Raw genomic sequence first — 26,954 nt, 5'->3', positions numbered from 1 at the left:
CCGTCCCCTCCCCCTCCCCCTCCCCTGGCTGCTGCCAGGGACAACGCAGGTGACACAGAGGAGGGGCAGTAGGAGCGGAGGGGGGGGGGCAGGGCGGCATCACTACGGAGTACCAAGTCAGCCGTGGATACGCTAATCTGTCCGACTGCGCCGTTTCCTGTGAGAGAGGGAGGTTATTAGCTGGCCGGGTCCGACAACGGTCCGTGACGCCGTCCATCGAAAACAAAAAAACAGGGTTGATGTCAAAACCACCTGTGGGGGGATCCTCGCAGGCACGGAGGGTAAACATGTGAATTAAACACTTGTATGCATGCGGGAGGGTTCATTCATGAGGGCAGAGGCAGAGAGAGGAGAGAGAGAAAGATGATAGAGAGAGAGAGAGAGAGAGAGAGAGAGAGAGAGAGATGAGAGAGGGAGAGAGAGAGAGAAAGAGAGAGGGGAGAGAGAGAGAGAGCCCTGACGAGCCGACAACAATGCTGACGCTATGAATAATGCAGTGATCCCAGCGAACCAGAGATCACTCTAAACGGCAGAAACATACCAAACATCTCTATTGTCACTGCAAGTCTCTCAGGGACTCTTGGTGGAGAAGGGAACCAGAAAGTGGAATCCATTTTAGTATACAACACCGAATTTGGTCAGATTAAGATTAAGAATCCCATGACAGGTCAATTAGCACAACATACAGGTATTTTAAGCTCCGGTTTGAACGCGGCCAGGGCAGCAGACAAGCTTTTTAAGCAGCCAAGTGAAACGAGCCGCTTAGCTCATTAACCTTAAGGCAACAACTTCCCACTGTACTTCACTGCCACGTTAACATCAAAGAGGGGCCATTTAGGCACCGGGGTGGCGGAGGGGCGCTTAATCGGCCGTGTTAAACTGGCCATTAGACAGGACCGGCGGGAGGCTGCCGCGGAGCCGCAGGGGGCCTGGGGGGTGATTGGGGGGGGGGGGGGTAACTGACCAAAACGTGGGAGCTGGCGCGTAGCTTGGGGGGGGGAGTTGTAACCTTCACTTGCGTACTGTACGGCCCGATACACACGCAAGGACACGTACGCACACGTGCGCGGACAGGCGAGGCTACACACACACACACACACGCACGAAGAGGCAAAGAATATTCACTATTGAACTTTCCCAACAACTCTGCCGGCTGCGCTGCTGAAGAGAGAGGTGTGTGACAGCAGGTCTGTACTGAGAGAAGCGTTTTGGCAGCTCACAGGAAAGGCGGGTGAGAAGTTGCTTAAAATACCACGTGAAGACCGGACAGGCGTTAAAACACCACACATCCACACCATCGTTAAAAACAAGATGAAAGGAAAAGATCCGTGACGTTCTGTTCCTGTTGTGTTGTTGCGGCAGAGCGTGTGGCGGGCTGACCTGACAGGGCGTCGTAGAAGTCATCTCCGGCGGCGGTGCAGACGGACGAGGACTTCCTGTTCCTGAACAGAGACTGCTCCAGACGGTGGTGCTCGGCGGCCAACGTCTGCAGGGCGTCCGACAGGGCCTTGTTCTTCAGCGTCTCCTGCTCCAATTTTAGACTCCACACCTGGAACACACACACACACACACTCGTGAACACACACACACACCTACAGTACCCCAAAGTGTCTAAAGGCACGTTCAAATATCAGGCAGAATTTCGTATTATTTAAAGGAGTAGTAAAGGGAAAATGCATGTTTAGCCCTGTTTTAAGGTTACTTATGATCATATACAATGGTTCAGATCAAAACGTTGACAAAACTCGCACTTTTGAGAAAGTCCTTTAACCTTTATTTAGCCAGTATTGTGGGTCAATTACATATAATTCCACAGAAAAACACAGTACCACAGTACATTCAATTGACACTTTGATAAATGTTTGTTTATAGGAATACAGGCAGCCAGATGGGTTGTTTGGTGGTATTGATCTGTTGTAATAATACAGCCAGTGTAGCTGTGGCCCGTTGTGGAAGCTGCTGCTGACAGCGGGTCATTGTTCTAACCCCCGCCTACAGATCCAGTTTCCTCCAGTCGGAACCGAACACCCCGGTCTCAGAGAGCGCCGTGGCCCGGGATCGAGTGTCTCTCCTGGGCAACCTGAGCCCGGCTGCTAGGGGACGGCCTGGATCACTGTTCCCCCATTGTCTGACACTCCTGCCGTGGGGTCCTCTCCCAACCTCTACTGAGACAACAGCCTCACCGAGCAGTGGACTCATGCATGCGATCGGTCATCATTTGAGGGAAATTCAAAGCATTTAAGTTAGGCTACATTACATTCAGGACAGGAGTCATACAGACGTTTATGATAAATGTTAAAGCCAGCAGACGGCTTGTGGGGATGAACAGTATTAAACTATTCTGGGGAGGAGGGAATAGTGTTCTACAGTGTGAGAGTAGAGGGCGCACTGATGACAGGAGCAAGCGGAGCTGATTATGTGCAGAGTGAAGAGACGTGAAAGTCACCTTGGGGAAGACAGACAATGGCGGTCTCCCACGGAAACAGGCGTCGGTAGATTTGAGATAGGGAGCCTGTAAATCTAAGATAGCAAAGCCGGCTGATGTTGTCCATTAATGTTAACAGCGGGGGAAAAGAAAGAAAAAAGAAGCAGCTTCATCAATTATCCTGCCTGTATGGCTCACACACACGCGCACACACGCACAAACACACACAATTTAGCATTTATATCCTTGTGGGGCCCCCTAAACATTACCGTAGCCATAAAATGTAAACCTAACCCTAAACATAACCTTTGACCCCTAACTCTAGCCCTAACCATAATTGTAACCCAAGCCCTAAACCCTAATATTTGACCATTAAATGAACCCTAAACTTATGGGACCCATCACATGCATCACATGTCATAGTGGGTGATTACTCAATGATTAAAAGCAACTATGTCCGATATCCCACTTTTGAGTGACAGTGATCAAAGGCACCAGCCGGTCATTTGCTGAGTACCACAGAGGCCTTTTTGAGCCTCTATCAAAAGTAAATATCAAAACTCTTAAAACTCTTTAAAAAGTTAGATCTACTGTATATATTCTGTACCAAAGCCCACAGGCCAACTTTCCTCTGAGGTTCTGTCTGAACTGGGGCCTGCCCAGGTGTTCATTAGCGGAGTCTGCTCTGTCGGAGGTTCGGGGAGGTGAGCTGAATGGATATGCCAACACTGGCTCTGCTGTGCTGCTCTGAGAACAGCTCTTATCAACAGTCAGGTGTGCCTCCGGGCGGGCCGCTGACAGGTGAACATCCCAACCGGCTGAACCTCTACTTCAGCTCTCGTTGATCACATGCAGAGACGCCAGACGCCTGGAGCTAAACTCCCCCCGATCGATTCATCGCTTCAATCTAGCGTGAGACCAGCGTACCCCCGTCCATGCGGCGTGATTCCCTCGCTTGATTTGCGCCAGGCCCGAAAACATCCCTTCGATTGTAGACCTCTCTACACCTCCTCCTCCTAACTAGGCACTCGTCTCTGTGCGCCGCTGTAGCCAAGCGAGCTCACGTTGCACTAGGCCTGTGCCAAGTCTCCCTAGCCCGCTGAGGCGCTTGGCGCTTCTTGAGAGCCCATCCGGGAACACTTTGTGTTGTGTAACTACTACCCCGGCCCGCTCGTCAACTTCCCCACAACACCCCTCCCTGCTTCCCATCGCCTCAGCGCACAACGCTGCTATTTTAAGCTCGGCTGTGTGACTGTGCTGCGCTCGACAGTCTGGGGGAAGTGCTGCTCCCAGACTGGGACCATGCAGGGCTCAGCTTTAACTTTGTGCTGCTGCTGCTGCTGACCTGTGTGTGTGTGTGTGTGTGTGTGTGTGTGTGTTTGTGTGTGTGTGTGGGGGGAAGTGAAGTTCCGGGCGAACCCCCCTCCCCAACTGCGCCGGGCATGTGACGCCCTCATACATGATACGGTGTCGACAAGAGATGGTAGTTGGAACCCAGTGGTCCATCTTTACTGCTCCACGCTCCCGGGTTTTGCATTTAATCAAAACCAGCTTTATCGTGCCTCTGGGAGGACGCGGTTGAAACCTAATGTGATGAGGTTGTGAGGGGGGGGGGGGCAGGGCTGGAGCTGAGCTCTCAGGCAAGGTTAATAATGATGGCGGGGGTCTATAGCTACTCCACGGACAGTGAGAACACAGCCCTGTCTCAAGGTCAGGTTCCCCCACCAGGCAGGGGAGAGGAGGGGGGGGGGGGTGTCCGGAGAGTCGACCCGACGGAGGAAGGTCAGCTCGGGGGAAGGGGGATGATCGGTCAGCTTGTGACCTTGGGTCATGCCGATGGGGAGTGAGTCAGTGATAAGTGTGAAAAAAAATTTTCTTTAGAAACCACCAAGAGTTCAATTTTAAAGCAGTTTTTCCCCCATGTACAGTATATATGTCTATGGCAGTGCAGGTCTATGGGAAAAAGGGAGGGGCGGGGCCAAAAAAGACACCACCACAGTGGCCTACAGGAAGGAATATCACGTCGGAAATGTTTCATGTGCTGGGTGAGAAACTTCCATTGGAATGAATGGGCGACCATATTTCAACGCCGCACCCAGTTCTTTCAATATATCGATGGTGAGAGGAGGAAGACGGTGGGGAGGGAGGGAGAGAGGGAGGTAGGGAGGAGGGGTTATGACCTTTCTCTCTGCTATTTATTCCCAGAGGCTCAGCATGTACAGTAACTGCAGTCACAACACGGTCCCGTGGACATGCAGAGCACTGTGGGACGGGCTTGAGCGTCACCTAGGCCTGGGGAGACTCGTCAACGTAATGGACGTCATCGATTACGGAAATACGTCAATTTGCAAAACGTGTATCGACACGTCGCAAAGAAGTAAGATGGCTGCGCCCGGTCAAAACAGTATTGGAAATTGATTTACTATTTATTTAGGCTATAAAAAAGGTCTCTTGCACCTTTTACCTCTCCAAACCCGATTCTAACTTGCGATAAGAACCTACCTATCTACCTACCTACCCACCTACCTACCTTCAGGGCATGCTAATGTGACAGACTTCATTTCACTCTGCGTTCTGGGTCAATCGTTCCTTTGACCCATGTTAAGGGATTATCCAGGGCGGGACGCGAACCTGCGACATTGCGCTCCCAAGTCAGATGTGCTAACAACTGTGCCAAGAGAGATATCTCACTCGGCACGGTCGTTAGCACATCCTTTATACTAGGGGAGTGAGTTTCACTACCCAACGACTGCTCTTCTTTAGCCTGCTTGTTACACAAAGAGTAACTAAGGTTACTAAGGTAACAACATTAATATCAGATATTACAGATGTTGAATTTGATGTATGTCTTATGACCTGTCTATTGGGACATAGAGTAGACAAAACTGTTGGATCATCAACAAACAGACCTTGGACTCTGGGTTGTTTAACCACCAAAAGGTTCATTTTAATGAACTGGAAGGAGAGGAAACCTGCCTCTTTCTCTATGGACACATGGTTAAAAGAATACATGGACATATTAAGCATGGAGCGCGCTGCCTGCTTCCTGAAAGACTTTGACAAGGACATTGAGAGCCTCTGGGACACGGTCCACATATCTATCAGATGAACATGGTGTACGAACATATGGACATGTAATGTGGGAAATTGTGATATTATATTTGAGGTACGAAACTAACTGAGGTGTGAAGTGACGTGAACTGCCTTGCCTTTCCTGTTCCCCCCCACATTCCGAACGGAATGTCTTTTGTATTTTTTTGGTGTGGTTGTATGCTCTTATAGGTTGTTGTGTTATTGTCTGTTATATAAAATAAAATACAAATTTAAAAAGTAAAAAAAAAAAAGAAAAAAAGAGTAAAACGCATGTTCAAGAGCTTAATCAATGGGTGGTTGAAAATCAGTTTTGTTTCAATGTTAAGTAAAATTTGAAAATCTGATCACCCTACCCTACCCGCACAGAGCTAAAATTTTATAAACATGGGTTCTTGATTTAAAGCAATTATTCGGCAGCTTAATTGTTTGGCTACAAATTTGAAATATTTTGTGCATAAGCTACTTTGTTTCTTGTTACATTTGTTTTTAAGAGAAGATGATTGAGTAAAATAAATGGGGTAAATTAAGAATTCTATCAATCAAGCAATAAAACAATCGGTAAATGAGTCGTTAGATTAATGGAATAATGGAAAAAATAATCGCTAGATTAATCACTAGAAAAATAGTCGTTAGGGGAAGCAAAACCACTGACACCGTACGGCTGCTGCTGTGGTGAGAGACACTCGGGATGACCCCGTGTGAACAGAGACAGCATGACGCTTAGTCTGGTGTCTGCTCCACCGGGTGGTCTCATGTCTCGGGGGGGGGGGGAGATGCTGGCGCATAGCAGACACAGGTACACGGTGAGAGTGTGTCTGTGAGTGAGTGAGAGGGAGACAGAGATGGGGAAGGAGACTTTCACATCTCCGGGGTATTTTGGCACAACTTGGCCTACATAGAGCGTGCTGGTCACCATGGTGATATCAGGCCTGCGTGAAAAAAAGGCCAGCCAATCCTCTCGGGCCGTCCCCGCGGGCGTGGCTCTGACTCGCCAGACGCCGCCACCGCCGATCATCTGGGTCGGAGAGGAGCGTAGACGCGGCTAAAAAACGTCTGCGCGAATAGAAACGGCACGAGACTCAAGGTTACATGGTGGGAACAGGGGCGGTTCTCAGTGGCTGCCTGTGTAGGCAACAGTGGGTTAGTCCGTCATGGCAGAGGTACAGAGGGGGAAGCAGGATTAGGGGCTGTCCGTTCGTTAAGCCGTCCTCAGCACTCTATAGCTATAGGTGAGCGATGTGCGTTAATCAATAACCGTGATGTGTTCCAGATCCAGCCCAGCACAGGGACCGAGCGTGTCCGGCTGGCTGGCCGAGAGACAGTTTCCTTATCAGGCGATCATCTGGTGTCCAGGCAACCCATCCCCTGCGTCCAGGGGGCCCTGGCGAGGACTTTTACGACGGGCGTTTTACATCGCCGACCACGTCTGCATTCCTGCTGACCGTAACATAAGGTCGTCATTCGTTCAGTAGAACGAGAGCTGTAGCCCCGTTTTGCGCTGAAACATTTAGGCTGAGGGCGCTCTCTGAGACAACGTCTGGATTCGAGGTGATTTGGGCAATCAAATAAAAGTCCCCTGCGTCGATAATCAAATAAAAGTCCCCTGCGTCGACAATCAGGGGCTTGAGCACGGTGACGACCGTTAAATCCAGGTTCAGACAGGTCACCTGAGGACAGGTGGACCTACAGCGTGGGACGCTAGTCCTGAGCCAGGATCATCCTAATCCCAGTCTTAGCCTATTAACTGTCCTCCACTCAGTCATACTTCAGATGACACGTCACCACTCCTCTTACCCAGTGAAGGTGTCCCCTAACCTCAACTCAGGACTGCATCTTGCTACTTCCGTGGGCGGAGGAACGTCACGCAACCTTACCCTATTATGAACTGGACTGGACTGCACTTATGTAGCGCTTTTATCCAAAGCGCTTTACAATGGCCTCTCATTCACCCATTCGCACACGCGCACACACACACACACCAATGACGGCAGCTGCCATGTAAGGTGCTAGCCTGCTCATTGGGAGCAATTTGGGTTTCAGTGCCTTGCCCATGGACACTTCCGACATGTAGACAGGAGGAGCCGGGATTTGAACCCGCCGACCCTACGATCATTGGACGACCCGCTCTACCTCCTGAGCCACAGCCGGCCCTATTCATTGCGAGCAAACAGCCGGTTCTCTTTGCGTCGTGCATGTAAATACCGAAACGTTCCTATCACAATTCTCTCTCTCCGTCTGGTATTTCTTAGAACTTTATGACTGAAGGGTATCCTGCATGCCGCTGTACACACATACATATTTCTGAAGAAGTTGTAAATGAGCGCAACGCAACCACTTCCCCGAGCGCACTTTGCGCTCCACTGGAGCGGTCAGGACTTAAACCATTTAACATGTAAATGAAATTAAAAACACAACACCAGACTCATTCTCCTCTTCAAAATACAAAAACAACCCCCCCCCCCCCATACAGGAATCAGCACAGTTCACAGAGAGTAGCCGAAAACAAACACACCTCGTTGTTCACAGGACAATGACAAGCAAATAGAGGAGGAAGATAAGAGAGGAAAACGGAGAAGAGAGGAGGATGAGGAGAGAGGAGAGGAGGATGAGGAGAGAGGAGAAGGGCAGGCTGGTTTCTACCTGTGTGGATGGAGGGTGCTGTCACCTCCTCTCCTCCTTACTCCCGTGCTCTGGATGCTATGCAGTCTGGTGGAAGTGCGAGAGCCCGCGCGTGTGTGAGTGAGTGAGTGAGTGAGTGAGTGAGTGAGAGTGCCCGCGCGTGTGGTGTGTGAGAGCTTGTGTGTGTGTGTGTGTGTGTGTGTGTGTAATCTGTGAACGCATGTGTAGTCTGAGTGTTAATATGCATGCGCCGCTGTTCTTTCTTAGAACGCACCGTGCATCCTTTTAGCAAGAGCCGGTGTGTGTGTGTGTGTGTGTGTGTGTGTGTGTGTGCCTCGGCTGATCTGCAAGCTGAGTGCAGAGCTCAGCATAAAAGCGGATCTTGCCCGCAGACATGCCAGTGATTACCACACTGTTCTACTGATCTCCCAAGGGCACTGCACGACTGCTAGGACAGGTGTACTCTCTCTCACACACACACACACACACACACACACACACACACACACACACACACACACACACACACACACACACACACACACACACACACACACACACACACACACACACACACACACACACACATCAGCCACTCCCAATTCAGTGCCACCCCCCAACCTTACACAGCCACTGGCCAACTACAATAGGGGGAGGGGCCTCAGGCCTTGTCATCATAAATTCATCAGCCAATAAGAGCCCAGCATGTGGGAGCAGTATACAGTATGAATGAACATCTATCTAGTTGATATGAGAAGTATTTGAGAAATGACATAAATATACAAGACATATTTTATCTGTACTGACATGAATATTCAAAACATTTTGTGAAACCGCTTGTCTGTGAAATACCAAGATTTTTTTTAGGAAACACATCAATCCTTTTGACAGGTCGCGAAAGTGATATTTGTGGTATTTTAGTCGTAAATCTATTTTGCCCTCTGAAGAAAAAAATTATTCAATGTCATCTCAGGGAGCTCTGTCTGGAGTAAGCTGCCTTCTAGGTGTGGTCTCTACCTGAATAGAAGTTTTCTTTATGATTGTTCCTCATTCAAGAACAATGTTTCACTGCCAGTCACCAGTTTTACCAGGTTATCCCTTGACTATTACTACCGACACTGAGAATTTGTTCTGAGGGTTAATGATGATGATGATGATGGTGATGATGATGTGATGGTGCTGATGAAGGTGGTGGTGATATGGAAGTCTACCTCCTCCTGCTTGGAGACCAGGTGCAGGCAGAGGCGGAGGGCTGCACAGGTCTGACTGGAGAATTCACTGGTCTCCCTGGCCTTCAACAGCAGAGGAGCAGCCAGAGCTGGAACAGGCAGGAGAGAGAGAGTGAAAGAGAGAGAGTGAGAGACAGACAGACAGCCAGACAGACAGAAAGACAGAGAGGAAGAGAAAGAGATACATTAGAGAGTGTGTGTGTGTGATTGACTGACTGAAGGGGACACCTCTATTGAGTGAAAATGGCGGAGGTTGTAAATGGACCACACATTGACAAATGGAGCCCATCTCTTACCATTGTTCTCCTCATTCTTCACCATGGAAAGAAAAATAGACACCTGTGTCTCCAGCTTCTGCTGATTAGCTTCAGCCACCTGAGAGGTTGACAGGAGAGATGAAACCTTGTATGCCAAAGGTAACCTGTAGGGTGCTCTGGCATGTTTATAGTGCATTAACTGCACAAACCAACCCAACAAGGGCATGCTGGTGGAAAAGACCTGGAGTGATTGGGCTAAATCCCTCAGTGAAATGTCCTCTTCATCTCCCTCCTCCTCATCGGTTGGCTCGTGAGTGCAGTGGCAGTTGCTGTAGGCCGCGTGCTCCTCCAACGCGTCCAGCCATTTCTGCCCACACACACGCACACGCACACATCATCCACTCGTGCCGACTACTGGTTATGACATCGGCACCAGAACAAGTGGTGTGAATCCCATCTCACTTTTCTTGTACCCTCTGGATCCGTCTTGGAGGAGACTTTAAAGTGATGCACAGTGTCATCAACGCACCTGATGCTGAAGAAGCACTTGTCCCAGGTTTTGACCTGCGTGGCACATACAGCACATGATGTAACATTGCCAGTGACAGCCATCAGGGAGGACTAAGGGTTTTTCGAAAAGGAGGCGAAGTGTTATATTTTCATATTACATTTACGGCCTGTGTAATTAGGGATGGCAGGGTTAACTGCTTGTTGTTGTTGACAGAGCAGGGCGCCTCTACTACTGCGGCCTACCGTGCAATAAGCCTGCGTCAGAGCCTTACAGCCTTGCCTCCGGGCCACCGTCGCAGCATCAGCCCTGGAAATCCAGACAGAAGAGACAGATTGACTGTCGGCGTACGGACGGCCTGGTACAGAAAAGCAAGGCGATATTCAGGGGTGGAAGAGGACTGACTGTCTGCGGTACCAGGACAGGACCCCGTCTTGTAGCACCACCCAGTGGGAGCGCCAGCCTAAAAAGTGTGAACTCTGTGAAGGAGCGGAGAGGGCCAATCAGTTATGGTTTTGTGCGATATTGCATTTGCATATTAAAGGTGCAGTGTGTACGTTTTGGCGGCATCTAGTGGTGAGGTTGCAGATTGCAACCAACTGAATACAATTACATGGTGCAAGATGGCGGGCTCCATGGAAATGACCCATTCCCTATGTAGAAGGGCTCATTCTATGGTAATGAGAACACAACAATTCTTATTTTCATGGCATTATACATGAATTAACACATATATGAATATTACCTCACCACTAGATTGGGTCATAAATTACACACTGCACCTTTAAGGCTATAATTCAGAGCTGGCAGCACCACAACTCTGGCTCCGTTCCAAATCGCATACTTCTACTTTTTCCTGACAGTAAGTACTACAACTGCCCCTAGAAAGTACATACTTCGCACGCAGTATGCATACAATTGGGACATACCAATTGTCATAACAATGCGCCTTGAAATTTGCCAACATCTGTCACAGTCCATAAAACGACATTTGTCCACAGCTGTCACGACTTGCACATGTGATGTAATTTCCTCTGTGCACAGGATTGTGGGTCAGAATAGGCTGAAAAGTCTGCTGACTTGCATACTGCAAAACACGACGATGTAGAAGGATGTTGTGGTATTTTTGCCATCTGCATGTGGCTTTACTATGGATTGGGTCGTACTACAGTACATCCTTTTTTTCCAATTACTATGTATTGGGATGTACTACATCCTTTTGCTGTTGCTGTTGCCGGCCAGTTGCAGCAACTCCAGTTTATGGCTTTTAATTGTTTTTTAATTAGGGCTGTCAATTGATCAAAAAATGTAATCAAGTTAATCACAATAATAAGCTGTGATTAATCAAGATTAATCGTTTAGTCATAATTAGTATTTACTTGTATTTTTTGGGGGGATGAAACAAACAGCCTACATGTGTGGTGTTAGAATAAAGACTAAATAAACACTCAGGAAAGGTGTACAACATCAAAGGCCTCATTACTGTAAAACACAAAACGTAATCTATATGCTGAGATGCCCATGTGGCCTTGTCTACATAGGAAAGACAACAAGAGCACTTAAAACCAGAATCACAGAACATAGAAGTGCCATTCACAACCAAGATCCATCTAGTCCTGTAGCTGCTCATTTTACAAAGGCTAGACACAATGTGTGCACTCTTAGATACATCGGTATAGAAGCGGTTAAATGCCCTCGTAGAGGAGGAGATATAGAGACACTACAATTAAGACGAGAACTATATTGGATTTATACAATGAACACCCTTGCTCCAAGAGGTATGAATGAAGACTTCAGCGTTAGACCTTATCTGTAATTCTGTAGGGAGGTACTGTGACTGTGTTTGTGTGTTCTGTGCTTTCGCTCTATATTTATACGAATACTTGACTGAAATTGTCTAAAGCTGAAACTGTAGGGTCCTTTCTGTATATGTTGAACATGGATATTGTTATATTGTAATTTTGCTTATGGATGCTTTTTTGATATGAATAATATGCATGCACCATAGATTATATTTTTTAATGCACAGAGTAAACTGTATCAGGAGTCAGGTGACCCTGTTACTCAGCACAATGGGTTTCACCTGGCTAAGGAAAAAAAGGGGATAATTGTCTAGCCCATTAGGGTCATGTGACCCTGAGATACCATATAAATGTTTGGTGTGGCTGTTTATCCAGTTGTCTGAGGAAGAGCATTGTTGCTCGAAACGTCACTCATACTTTGTATCCATAAATAATCTTAATGGGAGCTGCAGTGTGCGGACTCTTACTTTCTTTTTTTTCGGTGTTAGAATAAAGAAATACCTGACAAAGTGGTTAGTAGCCTAACATTCAGATTCAGGGGCTGGACCCAGGCTAAGTGGAGGAATCAAGAGTTGTTTTTACTCAACTTGCTGCGGTGGAAAGACTGGAGCTTCCATCTGGAAGTTTTTTAAAACGAAATTCCCCATGCCAAATGTGAACTTCTGTTGAATGTCCAATATGAAACCAACTTTACCTCGGACATGCCGAATGTGAACTTCTGTTGAATGTCCAATATGAAACCAACTTTACCTCGGACATGCCGAATGTGAACTTCTGTTGAATGTCCAATATGAAACCAACTTTACCTCGGACCGTCGTGTTATCTCAGCGAGTGTTTACGTGGCTGAATTACTGCATGTGATAATTTATCCGTGTTTCACATGCCTTTCAGTAATCCAGCAGGGTAAACACTCGCGTTTGGGATTACGGGAGGATGTTGATAATATGATAAATTAGCGTTAATTATTTGTAATGCGTTAAAGTTTCCAGATTAATCGCAAGCGTTAACACTTTAATGTTGACTACTCAAAAATAAATATAACTTGATGAGAACAATGCATACCTTCCAAAGGAGGCCTTCAAACTTCTTCACAGCGCTGGTCTTTTCCTTCAGAAAAGAGAGGAGTTAGTGTCTCATACTGGTAATACATTTAACATTTTAAAATAAAAAAATGGCATACTCCAACAGTGCACACACTGACCATTTCTTGATGAATGTCTAACCGAAACGTTGACGACAAATAAAGCAGAGAAATGTTTGTGAAGGAGTATGCAATTTTTATTTGCAAATGTTCATATCTAAGGGGATCTACTCCCAGAACCACAAATATTTTTGAGTGTGAGCATGTTGATCTCCTCTTCTCACAGATAATGCTTTTAACAAACAAAGTTTAGAGCACTGACCCCTTCATTGACCAGTCACCCCTCACCTTGTCATGACCGCCTGCCAGAACCTGTCTCATCTCATCATTGCAGGCCAGGTCAAACACAGTCTGGTCTGCAACACAGTCACTCAGTATTATCAACCACCTCCAGCCAGATACCAGCCAGCAAGTCAACACTTGAATAATGTTTTGCAATTAAACAAATGTGGGGGGTTTATTCAATGTGTAAATACCACTGGATTTGCCTTCTGCAAGGTCAGTCACAGTATGTCTGCTAACAGACACATGGTATAGATATCATCTTCCCAGACCGACTTACCGCTCTTGTTCTTCATGTTAGGGCTGGCTCCAGACTTCAGCAGCCTCAGAACACAGTGCTTCTGCCCCCTGTAGGCCGCACAGTGTAACGGCGTGTTCCCCACCAGGTCCCTACAGTGGATGTCAGGAGGTTGCTTCCTGCTGAGCTGAACAGGTGAAAACTACAATTGAAACTCCACTGCCCAAACTACCATAAGGCACAAGGCCAGAAGTGGAATGAAGATTCTTTTAAATAAATCACCAAAGCTTAATGTAACGTGCTGCTTAATCATCAGGAAAGAGCACTCCCCCCACACCCCACAAGTTCACACTACAGCGTAGGCTGCTTCTAGTCTGCTGGTTGAGGAGGCCCAGATGCTGACCAGCTGACACAGAGTGGAGACGTCTCCCTCCCTGGCTGCTTCGAGGAGCGTCTCCTCCACTCTCCTCGTCTCTCTTCTCTCTGCAGCTGAGGAAGTGAAACCATTTGGGGGAGGGGGGGGGGGGTCAACCTGGGCAGGCATCCTGAAGGATGACGATCGATCGTTCGTATTCATCGACATCCGCTAACGTTACCTACCCTCCAGCATGGTTATGATTTCATCATCCTCCGTGACGTCTTTAGGGATCTCGGCCGTTCCGTTGATGATGCTTGCGCAGGCGTCATACCGCAGCAGCAGCAGAACTATCTCCTGGGAAGGGAGACGTGGGAATTAGGTGAGGGATTCCAAAGTGTGTTTGTCCGTGTGTCCGTTAATAGTCACCTTTCTCCCCGTGAAGGCAGCTTTGTGTAGAGGTGTATCACCCATGTTATTCTGCAAGTTCACATCAGCGCCAGCCTACAAGCCAACACACACACAAACACACACACACACACACACACACACACACACACACACACACGCACAACAATGCAATGAAGGCCAACATTAAGGCAACACCAAATGCAACATATAAAGTACAGGGCATTGTACAGTACAATGGATGTAGAATTCCAGTTGTCAATTCTGAATCTGCTCTCACCTTGAGCAATTCCTCCACAACATCCTTGTCTCCAAAATAGCATGCTAGATGTAGAGCTGTCCAGCCAGCACCTGCTTTGCTCTTTACTGCAGTGCAGGAAGAAGGAAGAACAGTAAAAGTATAGCCAGGTAGACTAGGGAAGTTAATAAACAGTGGTTTACTACTGATTACAGAAATGTATTGCGTAGCCTCGTGGACAGGAAACATTATTACAGTACAGAGGTTACCTCTGCAGTTGATGTCCAGGCTGTGCTGCTGCTGAGCCCTCAGCTGGAGAAGATGCTGGACCTGGGAGCTTCTGCCCTCCTTTGCACAGCAGAGTAACTGCTCCTCAAGGCCCTCAGGGTCCATATCCTCAGATTCCAGGATGCTACACATTGCCATAAAACAACAACAAATTAGTTGTTTTAACAACAAAAACAAAAAACTCAGACACTGGCTCTGGAACAATAAAGTCACTGTTTCTTGAGAAACAGGAGAAAACATTTTTTCATTACTTTTTATCCATTGTGTAATCTAAAAGCAATGTTTTGACAAATGATTTCAATCAATGATTTGACAAAGAAAAACGTGGCCAATGTCAGACAGGGATGATATTGTTGATATGCATTGACTGAGTTGACTTTTTTTCCAGTAATGTTTTGTCTAAAACCATACTGCGCATTTTTAATCCTTCACTCATATTGTCACATCTTCACGTGTGATGGAGCAGACACATTGTGGACCTGTCCATGGTAATCAGGACTCCAGATTGCCACCAATTCAGTGGCATGTAAATCTGCAGTGCCACTAAAAAATAATGACTTAGGTCGTTATTGCTAATGCCACTAAAAAATAATGACTTAGGTCACGAGAGATTTTCGTTGGTCTTTTTATATAGTATATATAATATAATAATGTCCTACTGCCACTAAAGTGCTACTAAAATAACTGAACAACAGTATAAAATGTTAGCCTGGAGCACTGGTATACTGTTATACCAATACTCAATAGGGATTTTATCGGGGGAAACATTTTAAGTAATTGAGGGATAGTTTATCAAAACTATTCTCGGTTCCGGGGCATTTCCTGCTAGTCGGCGCAAATAAATATGAGTAGTCTAATATGAAAAATACATAGAAGCTCAATTTAAACTAAACCAAACAGTAGTTGGTAACCAAAAGAAGGGGGTTATAGTTCTGGACATGATTTATCCTCTTTCTCAACAATCAGTGCATAAAGATTTGTGTGCCGTTACATCAACACTCTCCTGATACTGCAGAAACTCAATGAACCCGAGCCAAGAAATCCAAGATTCACCAGCCTAGATAGCTGAATAATTTCACAAGAATAGCCTACCCCAATAGTTTGGGAGGTAACAACACTACTTGTTACGAAATAACTCGACAGTATGCTCCTAAAGGCGAGATATAAACTTACATTTGAAGCAGTGAGTAGTGAAAGAAATGTTTTAAAGTTAGTTTCGTAGTAAACACTCCCCAGATGCGGCGTAAGTGAAATTTGATAGGCCAGCTGACTTGCGCAGTAGACGCACGTGCCACGTTGCATAAAAGGCCACATAAATGGTCACAGATGGTCAATGAACAAATTAATTGAAGGGATCATTTCACTGGAGTAATCAGAATGACAGCGGTCACAGATAAAGTAGTTGTAAGATTAAAATGGATATGTATGATTTCTCAAACCTACTCATACGCATAATATTTAGTTATAGATTTTTTATTTAAGTATCATACTAGACGGTGCACTTTGAAAATACAGTCCAAAGGAATGATATGTAGGCTACTTATGTCGAGATATTTGGATGGACTAGCTCTTCAGTAGATACTGTAGAATTGGGTGTTGCTGCTCCTACAGGCTCAATATACAAATTATCTGGATTATTATCTTATTATCGGAATTATCAGGATGATAATGAATTTGGAAATAACCTAACTTACGTTGTTATCCAGGATCAAATCATTAGCTGCTAATCTAGCTGATTTTGTTATAGCAACAATAAATAAATAAATACATAAATAAATAAATAAATAAATAAATAAATAAAAAGGGTTGGATCACCAAAATAAAGAATAATTGATTTGTATAGGTCCATCTCCATCTGCTGGACAGGTAAACTAACTGCATGATTGCTGCAAGAGACAATACAGATTTCCTCTTTCGTATTTTCTCAACATAATCCGGCAGCCCCCATGCTTGCCTCACTGAGACTTTGAATGGCTGCCCAGGACCCCCAGGACCCCCTGTGGTGTGGGCACTGGGCAGCTCTGAAAGCTGGCCCAAGGCCACTCAGGTATAGAGACAGAGATACCATCTATAGGCTCCAGCATGTGCATACTGCAGCACCATGTGCTTTGAGGAGAGACCCACTGGCTATAGAGGGACATGTGATTAGAATGGCAACAAGAGAGATGGAGTGTCTTGGCTTGTTTTAACATTGTTTAATCTGTCACTAATAGTAATGGGGTTCGTTTCTCAGATCTTTGATGTAATGACACAAATTCAAGCGCTGTTCATTATTACAAAATCTAATTCTTCACATACAATTGAAGCGTAATTGATGAATCTGTGAGACGTATCCGAGATGTGCCATAATGATGAACTTGTTTCTATTTGAAAAGAGACTCCAGCACGGCATAAATTATCATAATCAAACTGTATTCATCAGATCAGTTCAGGGAAATGGAGCTCTGAGCTACTTCCTGCTAATTAGGCTGGTAATTATTGTAAGCTGTCACAGTACTTTAGTGCAATGCTGGACTTGCTTGCTCCACTCCAGAATGTAATCCTCAGCCAACAACAAGATATGAGGGAGAGAGAGACCACTGCTTCAAAAGGAACCTGGGATCTGATCTCTCCAGGGAACTTTTTGGGGAGGGAGGAGAGACACAGAGAGATAGAGAGAGAGAGAGAGAGAGAGAGCGAGAGAGAGAGAGAGAGAAAGAGAGAGAGAGAGATGTGACAAAAGAGAGGGAGATAAATTAATAGAGAGAGTGGAAATGGAAGGGTAAGATAAAGGGAGGGAGAGCAAGAAAATCAGCTTTGGCATGATGATGATGATGACGATGATGATGATGACGATGATGACGACGATGATGATGATGATGACGATGATGAAGATGACAATGACGATGATGATGATGATGATGATGATGATGATGACGATGATCCCATTCTCAGTGCTGTAAGAGCAACTAGGAGCAGGGTGATTCTGTGTAATTACATTGTAACAGCTACTAGGGGCAGGGTGATTCTGTGTAGCTACACTGTAACAGCTACTAGACAGCCACCACACCAGAGTAGAGCCACAGTTAACTTGTGTTGTCTCAGATTTTTATCCAATCTATCAGGTCACAGGATGGATGCAATTTGGCCACATGTATGTGGTTAGAGGCTAGACAAATCCACTCAATCCAATTCTAAGATTATTCATTAGAATCCCAGTGAAGGTTTAAACCCTGTGTGCTGAAGAATAAAACCCCTTTGGAGGGAGAGCTGGAATCGGGGCTCTTGTACTGAAGCACTGGGAGACAGATAATGGGTGGAACATTCAGACTTCTAGGAGTGTAGAGCACTTCCACATTATGTTAATGATGAGTTCATCTGCTAATACAGTTGTTATATATATGTATTATAGTAATATTCTGTTGTATTATGATTATTGAGAAACTTTGTAATTCTTCCCATGGGAAACGTTTTTTAGACTTGCTCCCTATGAGTTATATTCAAATTAACATAGTGTAAAGTCATTGAGGGCAGTAAATCATACAATGTAAAGTTTATATTGATTGATTGAATTAAAGTAATTTCACATTGTTTCAAATTATTTTGTATTTTTTCATATCCACATTTTTTCTTATTTTTCATATCAAAATGCAAAATGATAGTTCTTTCTCATGTCCATATTGGTTGTAATCTCTCCAGTCCCTGTGTATTATCATTCAGCCAATGAGGGTACAGTTCACTGCAATGAGTAGGCTATTAACCAGCAGGCAATAATGGCATACAGCCCTTAAAATGGCATTCAATTAAACTGCTTAAAATGTTGTAGCACTGATGTGTGACCTTTGACATCTAAATAAGCTCCAGGCCTGTAGACAGGTGGGGGAAAGAACGACCCCCCCCCCCCCCCCCTCACGACTAAAGGTCCAGAATTTAAGAACAAAGCTCCCGATTTTAAGACCAAAGGGCCTGATTTTAAGACCAAAGGTCCCGATATCTGTCAGCCCCCCCCCCACCCCCCCCGTCAACAACTCGGCCAACAATCTAAATATTTGTCAGCACTCCCCTCAACAACTCCCCCGACAATCAAAGAATCTGTTAGCACCCCCCCCCTCCCCCCGTCAACAACTCATCGACAACAAGGAGAGAAGCGGCGGGCTATTTGGGAAAACTGCGATAAGGTCCACTATTTCAGAAAAAAAGAACCCCCCCCTCCACAAGGCTGACTACGGCCCTGAGCCCCAGTGTATCTGCATGATCGGGGAAGTGTCAACGCCCCGTACACACCTGCTGACATGCTGAGGGTCTGTGGTATCAACCCAATAACCTGCACAAGTGTACAAGGGAGTGAAATTATTGGGTGCTAGAACCACCAATATGCAATAATAATAATAATAATAAATGTATTTGTATAGCACCTTTCTTGCAAATAAATACAGCTCAAAGTACTTTACAACAGAGAATTTACATGCACACAGTGCTTCACATAAAAATAGACAAAATGAACAAAAAGCAGGAAAAATTCAGCCCTTAAATTGCCATTCATTTAAACTACTTTAAATGCTATGCTAATAGCGATGTGTGATCTTTGACGTCAAAATAAGATCCAATGTATCTGCAAGTGCCAATGCCAATGTGTGCGCAAAAGAGATCAGTCTGCATTTTAAATGGCTGACAATACTGTACATTGATTTGGATCAATTTATTTGTGTTTTAGGACAAGAGGATCATTCATTTTTCTGGGTTGTCATGGTTCATTGTGTCCCTGGGGCTCTGATTATGTGATGCATATCAATTTAAAACATTCACAGGTTAATTCACAGGATAATTCACTCACATGTACATGTTCTGTGGTTAGAGTGCTCTCAATATTCAAATGAATCCCCAAATGAATATCCCAACTCAATGACACCCATTTTGAATAACCAATGAATAATTGATGAACGATATCACCCTACTTAGATATTCTAGCTGTAGTAGCATGCTCCCTCATGCTCAGCATTGTTTGAAGTCAGACGAAAAGATATTGCATTCTATAAAAATCTACAGGTACAGTGCAAGCCTCAATATTGCCAGTTCAAAAAGCCTTTGGTGGCTTGTTCCCTTTGGCTCAGAGGCTGTCTCATTTGCATTACCCAGAAGATAATTAAAGATAAACATTTTCTCTGTGTCCTGAAAAAGTTTTTTTTTCTTCTGTAACACAATAATTCTATCTATCTATCTATCTATCTATCTATCTATCTATCTATCTATCTATCTATCTGTCTGTCTGTCTGTCTGTCTGTCTGTCTGTCTGTCTGTGTATCTATCTTGCTACAAAGGATGACAATAAATCATACTGTAGTTCTCCAAATCAGATATATGCTATTTTAAAAAGAGCACGTCTGACCCCGCCTCCCTCCAAACGAACATCTTTGAGTTTTGGAGCTGATTGTGCCAACACTTATCCAACACTTGTTTTTGAGATACTCAGTCATTCATATTGCAGCCTGGGCTCACAATATTAATAACAAAGATATGATATAAATTTCTTCAAAACATGTGCTCTGCTGGTCATCAGGCTTTTCAAAGCATCCCAGCTGGACACTAGGCCTGAGCCAGCTTGGAGGGTACTGCTAAGACTCTTTGGACTATGGACACTTCTTAATTTGACTATCAGGATAGACATTGGCTACTTGCATGACACTGTAGCACATCTTAGGCATATTTGTATGTTTGCACAATACAGATAGGCCTATGCACTTGTGTAGGCCCTACTGCTGTTTACTGTATTGCACTCTTGTAGGCTATATTTAGATTTTGTATCATTTTTGTATTTTGTGGGTTATAGGCTAGCCTACTACTGTAAATTAGTTCATGATTGTGCCTTTAAATTTTCTTTCTGCTGTACGTTATCTATCTATCATCCAAACTGACTTGTTTTAGTGTTGAATAAAGGCAGCTATCAGCTTCTAGAGGAAGCATCATAAAAATAACGAGCGCGTGGTGCTGCCCTGCCTTGCTCGCGCTTCAGAAGCTTGCCACTTGACATCATTAAAATGACGGTTGGAAGGCTGCAAACAAATCTGTCAACAGAAGTGTAGCCCAAGTCTCGGGTGAATTAATTATTTAAACACGCCTTTTTGTGAGCTGTCCGTCAGAAGGAGACCAAGTTGTATTTTGGTTGGGATCCGCATCGCACCTGTTGCATTTCAACAAGACAACCGCGCGCTTTGACTGAACAAATTGAATCGATTTTTGTTCAAACGATTTGTTAACAATTTGTCTAGAGAACGAATCCTTTGTAGCTACATAATGGATGGATATGAGTTTGATTCTAACAGAAGCTGGAATTTAATTGACGAGTCTACCAAAATCAGGAGCGACAGTGCGTTCTCTGCCCCTGCCATGGTGATCCTGGTGCTGATGATGGTGATTTTAGTGATGCTGATAGTTATGGGAAACGCGTTGGTCATTTTCTCCTTCAAGGTGGACAAAAGTCTGAGAAGGCAGAGCAATTACTACTTTCTCAATCTGGCTATTTCAGATTTCCTAGTCGGTATGTATTGTTTAGGCAATCTTTTACAGCAATAGACCTACCTTATAATTTGTTATTTACTCAGTTGAACTAGTCTACGAAACTCCCGTGATAACCTCATTACACACAGATTATGATATTCCAATTATATAGGCTTATATTATCTTAATATTGTATAAAATTTTATTATATCCAGGAATGAGTTTCCCTCAGGCAACGGTAGGCTACCTGTAGATACTTATGTAAATACAGACAGTTTTGGCAGACAATGACAACTTTGTATATGAGCAAAGAGGGCAGCTGCCCTAGCATATATTCTTCAGGTAAACACATTGATTTCCTAACCCTCTTCCCTAAAATGGTCTCCCAGGTGCTTTCTGCATCCCCTTGTACATCCCTTACATCCTGACAGGCCGCTGGATGCTTGGCAGGGGTCTGTGCAAACTGTGGCTGGTCATGGACTACCTGCTGTGTTCAGCCTCCGCCTTCAACATAGTCCTCATCAGCTATGACCGATTCCTCTCCGTCACCAGAGCGGTGAGTTGGATCCATCCAGCCTCAATTTGAATGGCCTTTGTCTGTCTGTCTTTGCTCTGGGGGAAGAACACTTTGCTCTGGGGGAAGAACACACGTCATTGTGGCCGTTTTTGTTCCTGGAAATGCTATTGATAGCATCTGAAGTATTGAAGAGTATTGAAGGTGAGGGCTCTCATCTCTCTCAATATCTCTTTATTAGTTTCAGTGCGAGTTCCTTAGGGGCCCATAGTAAAAGGTCAGATTTGAGTGCTGAATTTTAAAGGTGAAACTGTCAGGATTCTCTGCCCTTAGCAGAGCGGTCAACAGTGGCCGTCTGCCGCAGAGACTTTTTTTGGCGGTTCAGATCACCCGGGTCATCAGTGGGGGGCAGCACCACTCAGCCGTCCCCAGTGTGCCCATTTGCACAGGCTAATCATCCTTGACCCGTCCCAGACCCAGTGCCAACCCTAATTAGGCTACAGCCCTTCCTCATAACATAGGCAGAAAAGTCTCATTTTAGGACTCCTGTGTCTCCAGCTACAACCCTTAATGTGCATGGCCCCTTTCGTCTCATCACCCGCACAACACAGGCTCATTCCTAATTACAGGCTTTCAGGAGTGTGGATGAAGTATCCACGGCTTCCTGTTTTCGCCGCTAACCTGTTATGATTGTGTCAGAACGCGTTACAACCCAGGGCCCAGGACTTCAAAAGGGATCTGGTCAGATTTTTCCTATCGGACCCGATTAAATCCTGCAAATTGATATTTCAAATCCAAAAAACAGGATTGGGAATCCAATCAGATCAGGTAATTGAATCATATCTTTAATCTTGATCAAATCTTCAAAATGCATAAAGAATTGGGATCAATTTGATCCCCAAAAACACATCCAAGTAGAAGGGTGGATTTCAAGTGGATTACCCAAAAGTATAGAAATAATTTCAAAATACATGCCAAACAAAAAAAAGGTTACACTTTGAATCATGAAACAGTTATCTGGATCAAGGTGATTCTATCCTCAATTACTTTGAAATACTTTGACAGAATGTGTCTGAGTTGTCTGATTCTGTATAAGAAAATATGGGAGTTTAAAATCAGATCGGATCTGATTGAGATAAAAAGTTTTAAACTCCTGGTCCCCGGGTGACTGATGAAGACTGCGCTAACCCTGCCTCGCGTGCGTCCTCCTCTTAGAGCCCTCTCATGAGGTGGGGCTCAGCGGTGGACACAAAGAGAGAGTGTTCTGGTTTGTCTCACAAACACTTAACATCAGAGAAATGAATACAAATGACACTGCTCCACTTTAATCAAGACAATGTTGACTTTGATCATAGAGATCCCTCTCTGCGTCTGCTGCGGTCCCTCCAGTACTCAGCTATCAATCAAGGCAGAGAGACATGGCCGGCTGCTGTGGTACTGTAGTGTTTTACCTGGAACTATTTCTCTCCCAACAATGAAAGGTCAGAGAGGGGGTGGTTTGATTTCTATCCCACATCTGTGGGATAGAAAAGATGGAAGTTCACATTGACATGCATGTACACACGCTGGTTAGCCATGGTTGAAATTAGCTTGTTTGGTATTCCCAAAGAGTGCTCACAAATAGCATGGTGTTTGAAGTATGGAAAGGAGAGGCACCAAGATGCAATTGAAAGTTATTAATTGCCCTAAATTAAGGCCTGGAATTTAACAAAGTGTACAGTACCTGTACCAGATATCTTTCTGACCAGGCCTAAGGAACTCTCTCTTGGTGTCTTTAGGTTGGGGAAATATTCATATAGAGAACCAGGTACAAAACAAGACAAGACTTCTAGGTAGTAGGTATTCCTAGGTACTTAATAATTAAAATGCCTTTATTAACATGGCATGGTCATAGACTCAAAACCCCAATGCGTTTTGGCGAAGCGTGTGCATTTGTGTGTTTGTCTGTTACCAGGATTACGCAAAAACTACTGGATAGATTTTCACAAAACTCAATGGAAGGGTGTAGAATCGTCCAATTTAGAACCCATTCAATTTTGGAGTGGATCCAAATCACAGGGCGGGTCCACTTGTACTGTGAGTGTGAGATGATTGGGGGAGTTTGTGCAGTTGGAGGTAATTTAGCTGAGATGACAATGGGGGAATCTGTGTAAGAGCAGATTGTTCCATTATATACTATACTAGGGGGAGTATTCCTCTCACCTAAGGAACTTTTCCAGGATAATCCCCTCTACCCAAGAGAGCTGACACAGAACGATCTGGAGAACTAAATTAATTTCACCCTATACTGTCCTTTACATCATGATTTATGACAAATATTTGTTTAAAAAAGTTAATGTTCCTGATGTAGATTTGATATAGGTATTGAGAATGGAGCTTTAATGGAATGCCTTTTTGATAATGTGTTTGCAATCTCTGAATATTTATTTTAAGCATGGGAGAGGAGGAAAAAAGTAACATAGAGTATATATACTTTATCATACTCTATTCTATATGGACTGCAAACTATTATGAATTTGATTAAATATACTTTGTTTAATGGATGCAGATTGTGTCCTGTTTAGATATGGGTATTGTGTCTTGTGCTTAGGGGCTGTGTTTGTAGGTTTATATATTCATTTATTTCTATTGTGGGATATCAGAAGCATTATTTGTAGGAGGATTATGTTTATTTATGTTTATGTATAGATTATATTAATGTCTAGATTAGATCTATGTATTGTGCTGGTAGATGCTGGTGGATTATTCACACACTGTTTTCCATGCTCCCACAGTGATTTATTGGTACATTTCAGCCTAAAAGGTCTTTGTCAGGTACTGTACATCCGACAAATTACTGTGGGAGCATGGAAACCTGTGTGCTTTTCTTTTCTCTTTTTCTACATGATCATCTTTGAATATATGGATGTGCATGTACTCTCATACTGCAGATGATGGTCGATTAACATGCCAGAATGTTTGGTTTGTTATTAGTTAATGTATCTGAATAATTCCATGAGGGATGGGTCAAGTAAATGACCAGACACAAAAATAAAATATGAATTTATTCACAAAGGACAATGTGCCACAAACTCCTGAAGTATTCCTAATACCAGTTTGTAAAAGTGTTATTGAATATAGGTGTGTATTTCTTGCCATTTACTTATATTAACCTTGAGTCCGTGATTACAAAGTTGTATGAAAATGGTTTCTATTGTAATTACCAACTGTATGCCACACTTGATACTGTTCTATTTCAAGAACCAAGACAAAGACTTAAGCAATATCTACAGGAATACAATATGCATAGTAGAACAGAGAAAATATAGAAACAATATCTTCCACATGAATTGTGTTCACTTCTGCCTCATTTCCCATACACTTTAGAATGTGGGAGGTGAATTTCACGTTTCATTACATGCCTATTTTAGTTACACGTAAACATACTTCTAGTACAGTTTCTGACAGACATCAAGTTAGTATAGTATATTTACTCACATCCCTACAATATTTCATATAATCTTGAGTGATTCTCCACAATATTGTATGTATGTGTTACCGTGAAGGTTATGAGAAATTGGTGTGCATAGACATTACATTTTTACATTATCTTACAGTCATTTAGCAGACACTTTTATCCAAAGCGACTAACAATAATTGCATTTAACGTAGGAAAATCCAAGGTACTTCTTCTTACCAGAACGATGCGTGTCTCCACTTGTGTATCAGAAGGGGGAAATGACAGGACCAGTTGGGTGTCATCGGCATAGCAGTGATGGGAGAAGCCATGTGAGCGAATGACAGAGCCCAGAGATGTAGTGTAGAGGGGAAAAAGGAGAGGACCCAGGACAGACCCTTGTGGAACCCCCGTAGTCAGACTACACGGTTCCGACATCGACCTTCTCCATGTCACCTGGTAGGAGTGGCCCGTCAGGTAGGATGCAAACAGGGAGCGTGCAGAGCCAGTGACGAGGATCTGGTGGTCTACTGTATCAAATGCTGCCGACAGGTCTAGGAGTATCAGGACAGAAGAGAGAGAGTTTGCTCTCGCAGCATGGAGTAACTCCGTCACTGCAAGGAGGACGGTCTCTGTCTAGACTAGACTGTACAGATGCAATGCAGTGTCTTGAGATCAGGTTTGCAACCAGAAGTATCAGTGAACAGTGAACAGAATATCACACTAATCACACTCCTCAAATGCCCTCTCCAGGTGACCTACCGTGCCAGGCAGGGCATGACTCGCCAAGCCATCATGAAGATGCTGGCCGTCTGGGTGCTAGCCTTTATTCACTACGGCCCCGCCATCATCTTCTGGGAGCTGGCGATGGGCACCAGCCGCGTGCCTGCTGACGAGTGCTTTGCCGAGTTCTACTACACCTGGTACTTCCTGCTCAGCGCCTCCATGCTGGAGTTCTTCTCTCCCTTCATCTCCGTGGCCTTCTTCAACATCAGCATCTACCTCAGCATCTGCCAACGGAGGTTTTTCCACGGCCACCAGCCCCACGAACAGGACCCTTCACTGGGGGAGCGCGTCCGCCTGGCCTCCCTCTTCTCCAGGAAGTCGGAGGTGGTCACAAAGAAGCCGTCGACCGACAGGGTGTCCTTCGACTCCCAGATCGCCCCACCCTCCCCAGCGGGGAAACTAGACACCTCTTCAGCTCTTCAGCGCAGCCTCCTGGCAAGGGACAAGAAGATCTCCAAATCCCTGGCCGTCATCGTGTGTGTGTTCGCCATCTGCTGGGCACCCTACACCCTGATGATGATCATCCGCGCTGTCTGCAGGGGGCGCTGTGTCCAACACCACTGGTATGAGGTCACCTTCTGGCTCCTGTGGCTCAACTCGGCCATCAACCCCTTCCTGTACCCGCTGTGCCACAGCAGGTTCCGTAGGGCCTTTGGCAGGATCCTGTGTCCCGGGCGATGGTCCACTCAGCCCGCCGCCAACACACCGTCGTCTGCCCAGTGAACCCCCGAGGAGGCTGGCGGAAAGTCGGTCGGACATGTTCAACAATGCACTGATTGGAAAGACCGGCTGCCGGACAGATCTTTCCAATGTACAGAGGACGGAACGATAAGGTTATAGCGACCAGTGTTGCTTGTGCT

General features: G+C 45.0%; 3 protein-coding genes across 3 annotated transcripts in view; 1 reads left to right on the top strand and 2 right to left on the bottom strand.

Annotated features, from left to right (window-relative positions):
• LOC311316419 (oxysterol-binding protein-related protein 1-like) overlaps positions 1–12,636 on the bottom strand; it is a gene marked incomplete at both ends in the record, with an annotated part of 12,976 nt that extends 340 nt beyond the window's left edge. Inside the window, 5 exons of the mRNA XM_084447261.1 lie at positions 1,381–1,549; positions 9,349–9,455; positions 9,663–9,741; positions 9,865–9,990; positions 12,628–12,636. Coding sequence (XP_084303387.1) covers positions 1,381–1,549; positions 9,349–9,455; positions 9,663–9,741; positions 9,865–9,990; positions 12,628–12,636 — 490 coding nt within the window. The remainder of the gene's footprint in view (positions 1–1,380; positions 1,550–9,348; positions 9,456–9,662; positions 9,742–9,864; positions 9,991–12,627) is intronic.
• Positions 12,637–13,324: 688 nt separating this feature from the next.
• Positions 13,325–15,016, bottom strand: LOC311316418 (oxysterol-binding protein-related protein 1-like; the record flags this gene model as incomplete). The annotated part of the gene is made up of 7 exons (XM_084447260.1): positions 13,325–13,431; positions 13,638–13,782; positions 13,999–14,084; positions 14,196–14,307; positions 14,380–14,454; positions 14,639–14,724; positions 14,866–15,016. The coding sequence occupies 7 exons, from the start codon at positions 15,014–15,016 to the stop codon at positions 13,325–13,327; spliced, it is 762 nt and encodes a 253-aa protein (XP_084303386.1).
• A 6,138-nt stretch (positions 15,017–21,154) lies between these two features.
• On the top strand, positions 21,155–26,817 carry LOC311316417 (histamine H3 receptor; the record flags this gene model as incomplete). The annotated part of the gene is made up of 3 exons (XM_084447259.1): positions 21,155–21,398; positions 21,748–21,914; positions 26,062–26,817. 3 exons carry the CDS (start codon positions 21,155–21,157, stop codon positions 26,815–26,817), a joined length of 1,167 nt encoding a protein of 388 aa, XP_084303385.1.
• Between the last annotated feature and the right edge of the window lie 137 nt (positions 26,818–26,954).

This window comes from Borostomias antarcticus (assembly GCF_949987555.1).
Source record: "Borostomias antarcticus genome assembly, chromosome: 12".
NCBI classification, from domain to species: Eukaryota; Metazoa; Chordata; class Actinopteri; order Stomiiformes; family Stomiidae; genus Borostomias; species Borostomias antarcticus.
This window is presented reverse-complemented; position numbering and strand designations above follow the sequence as displayed.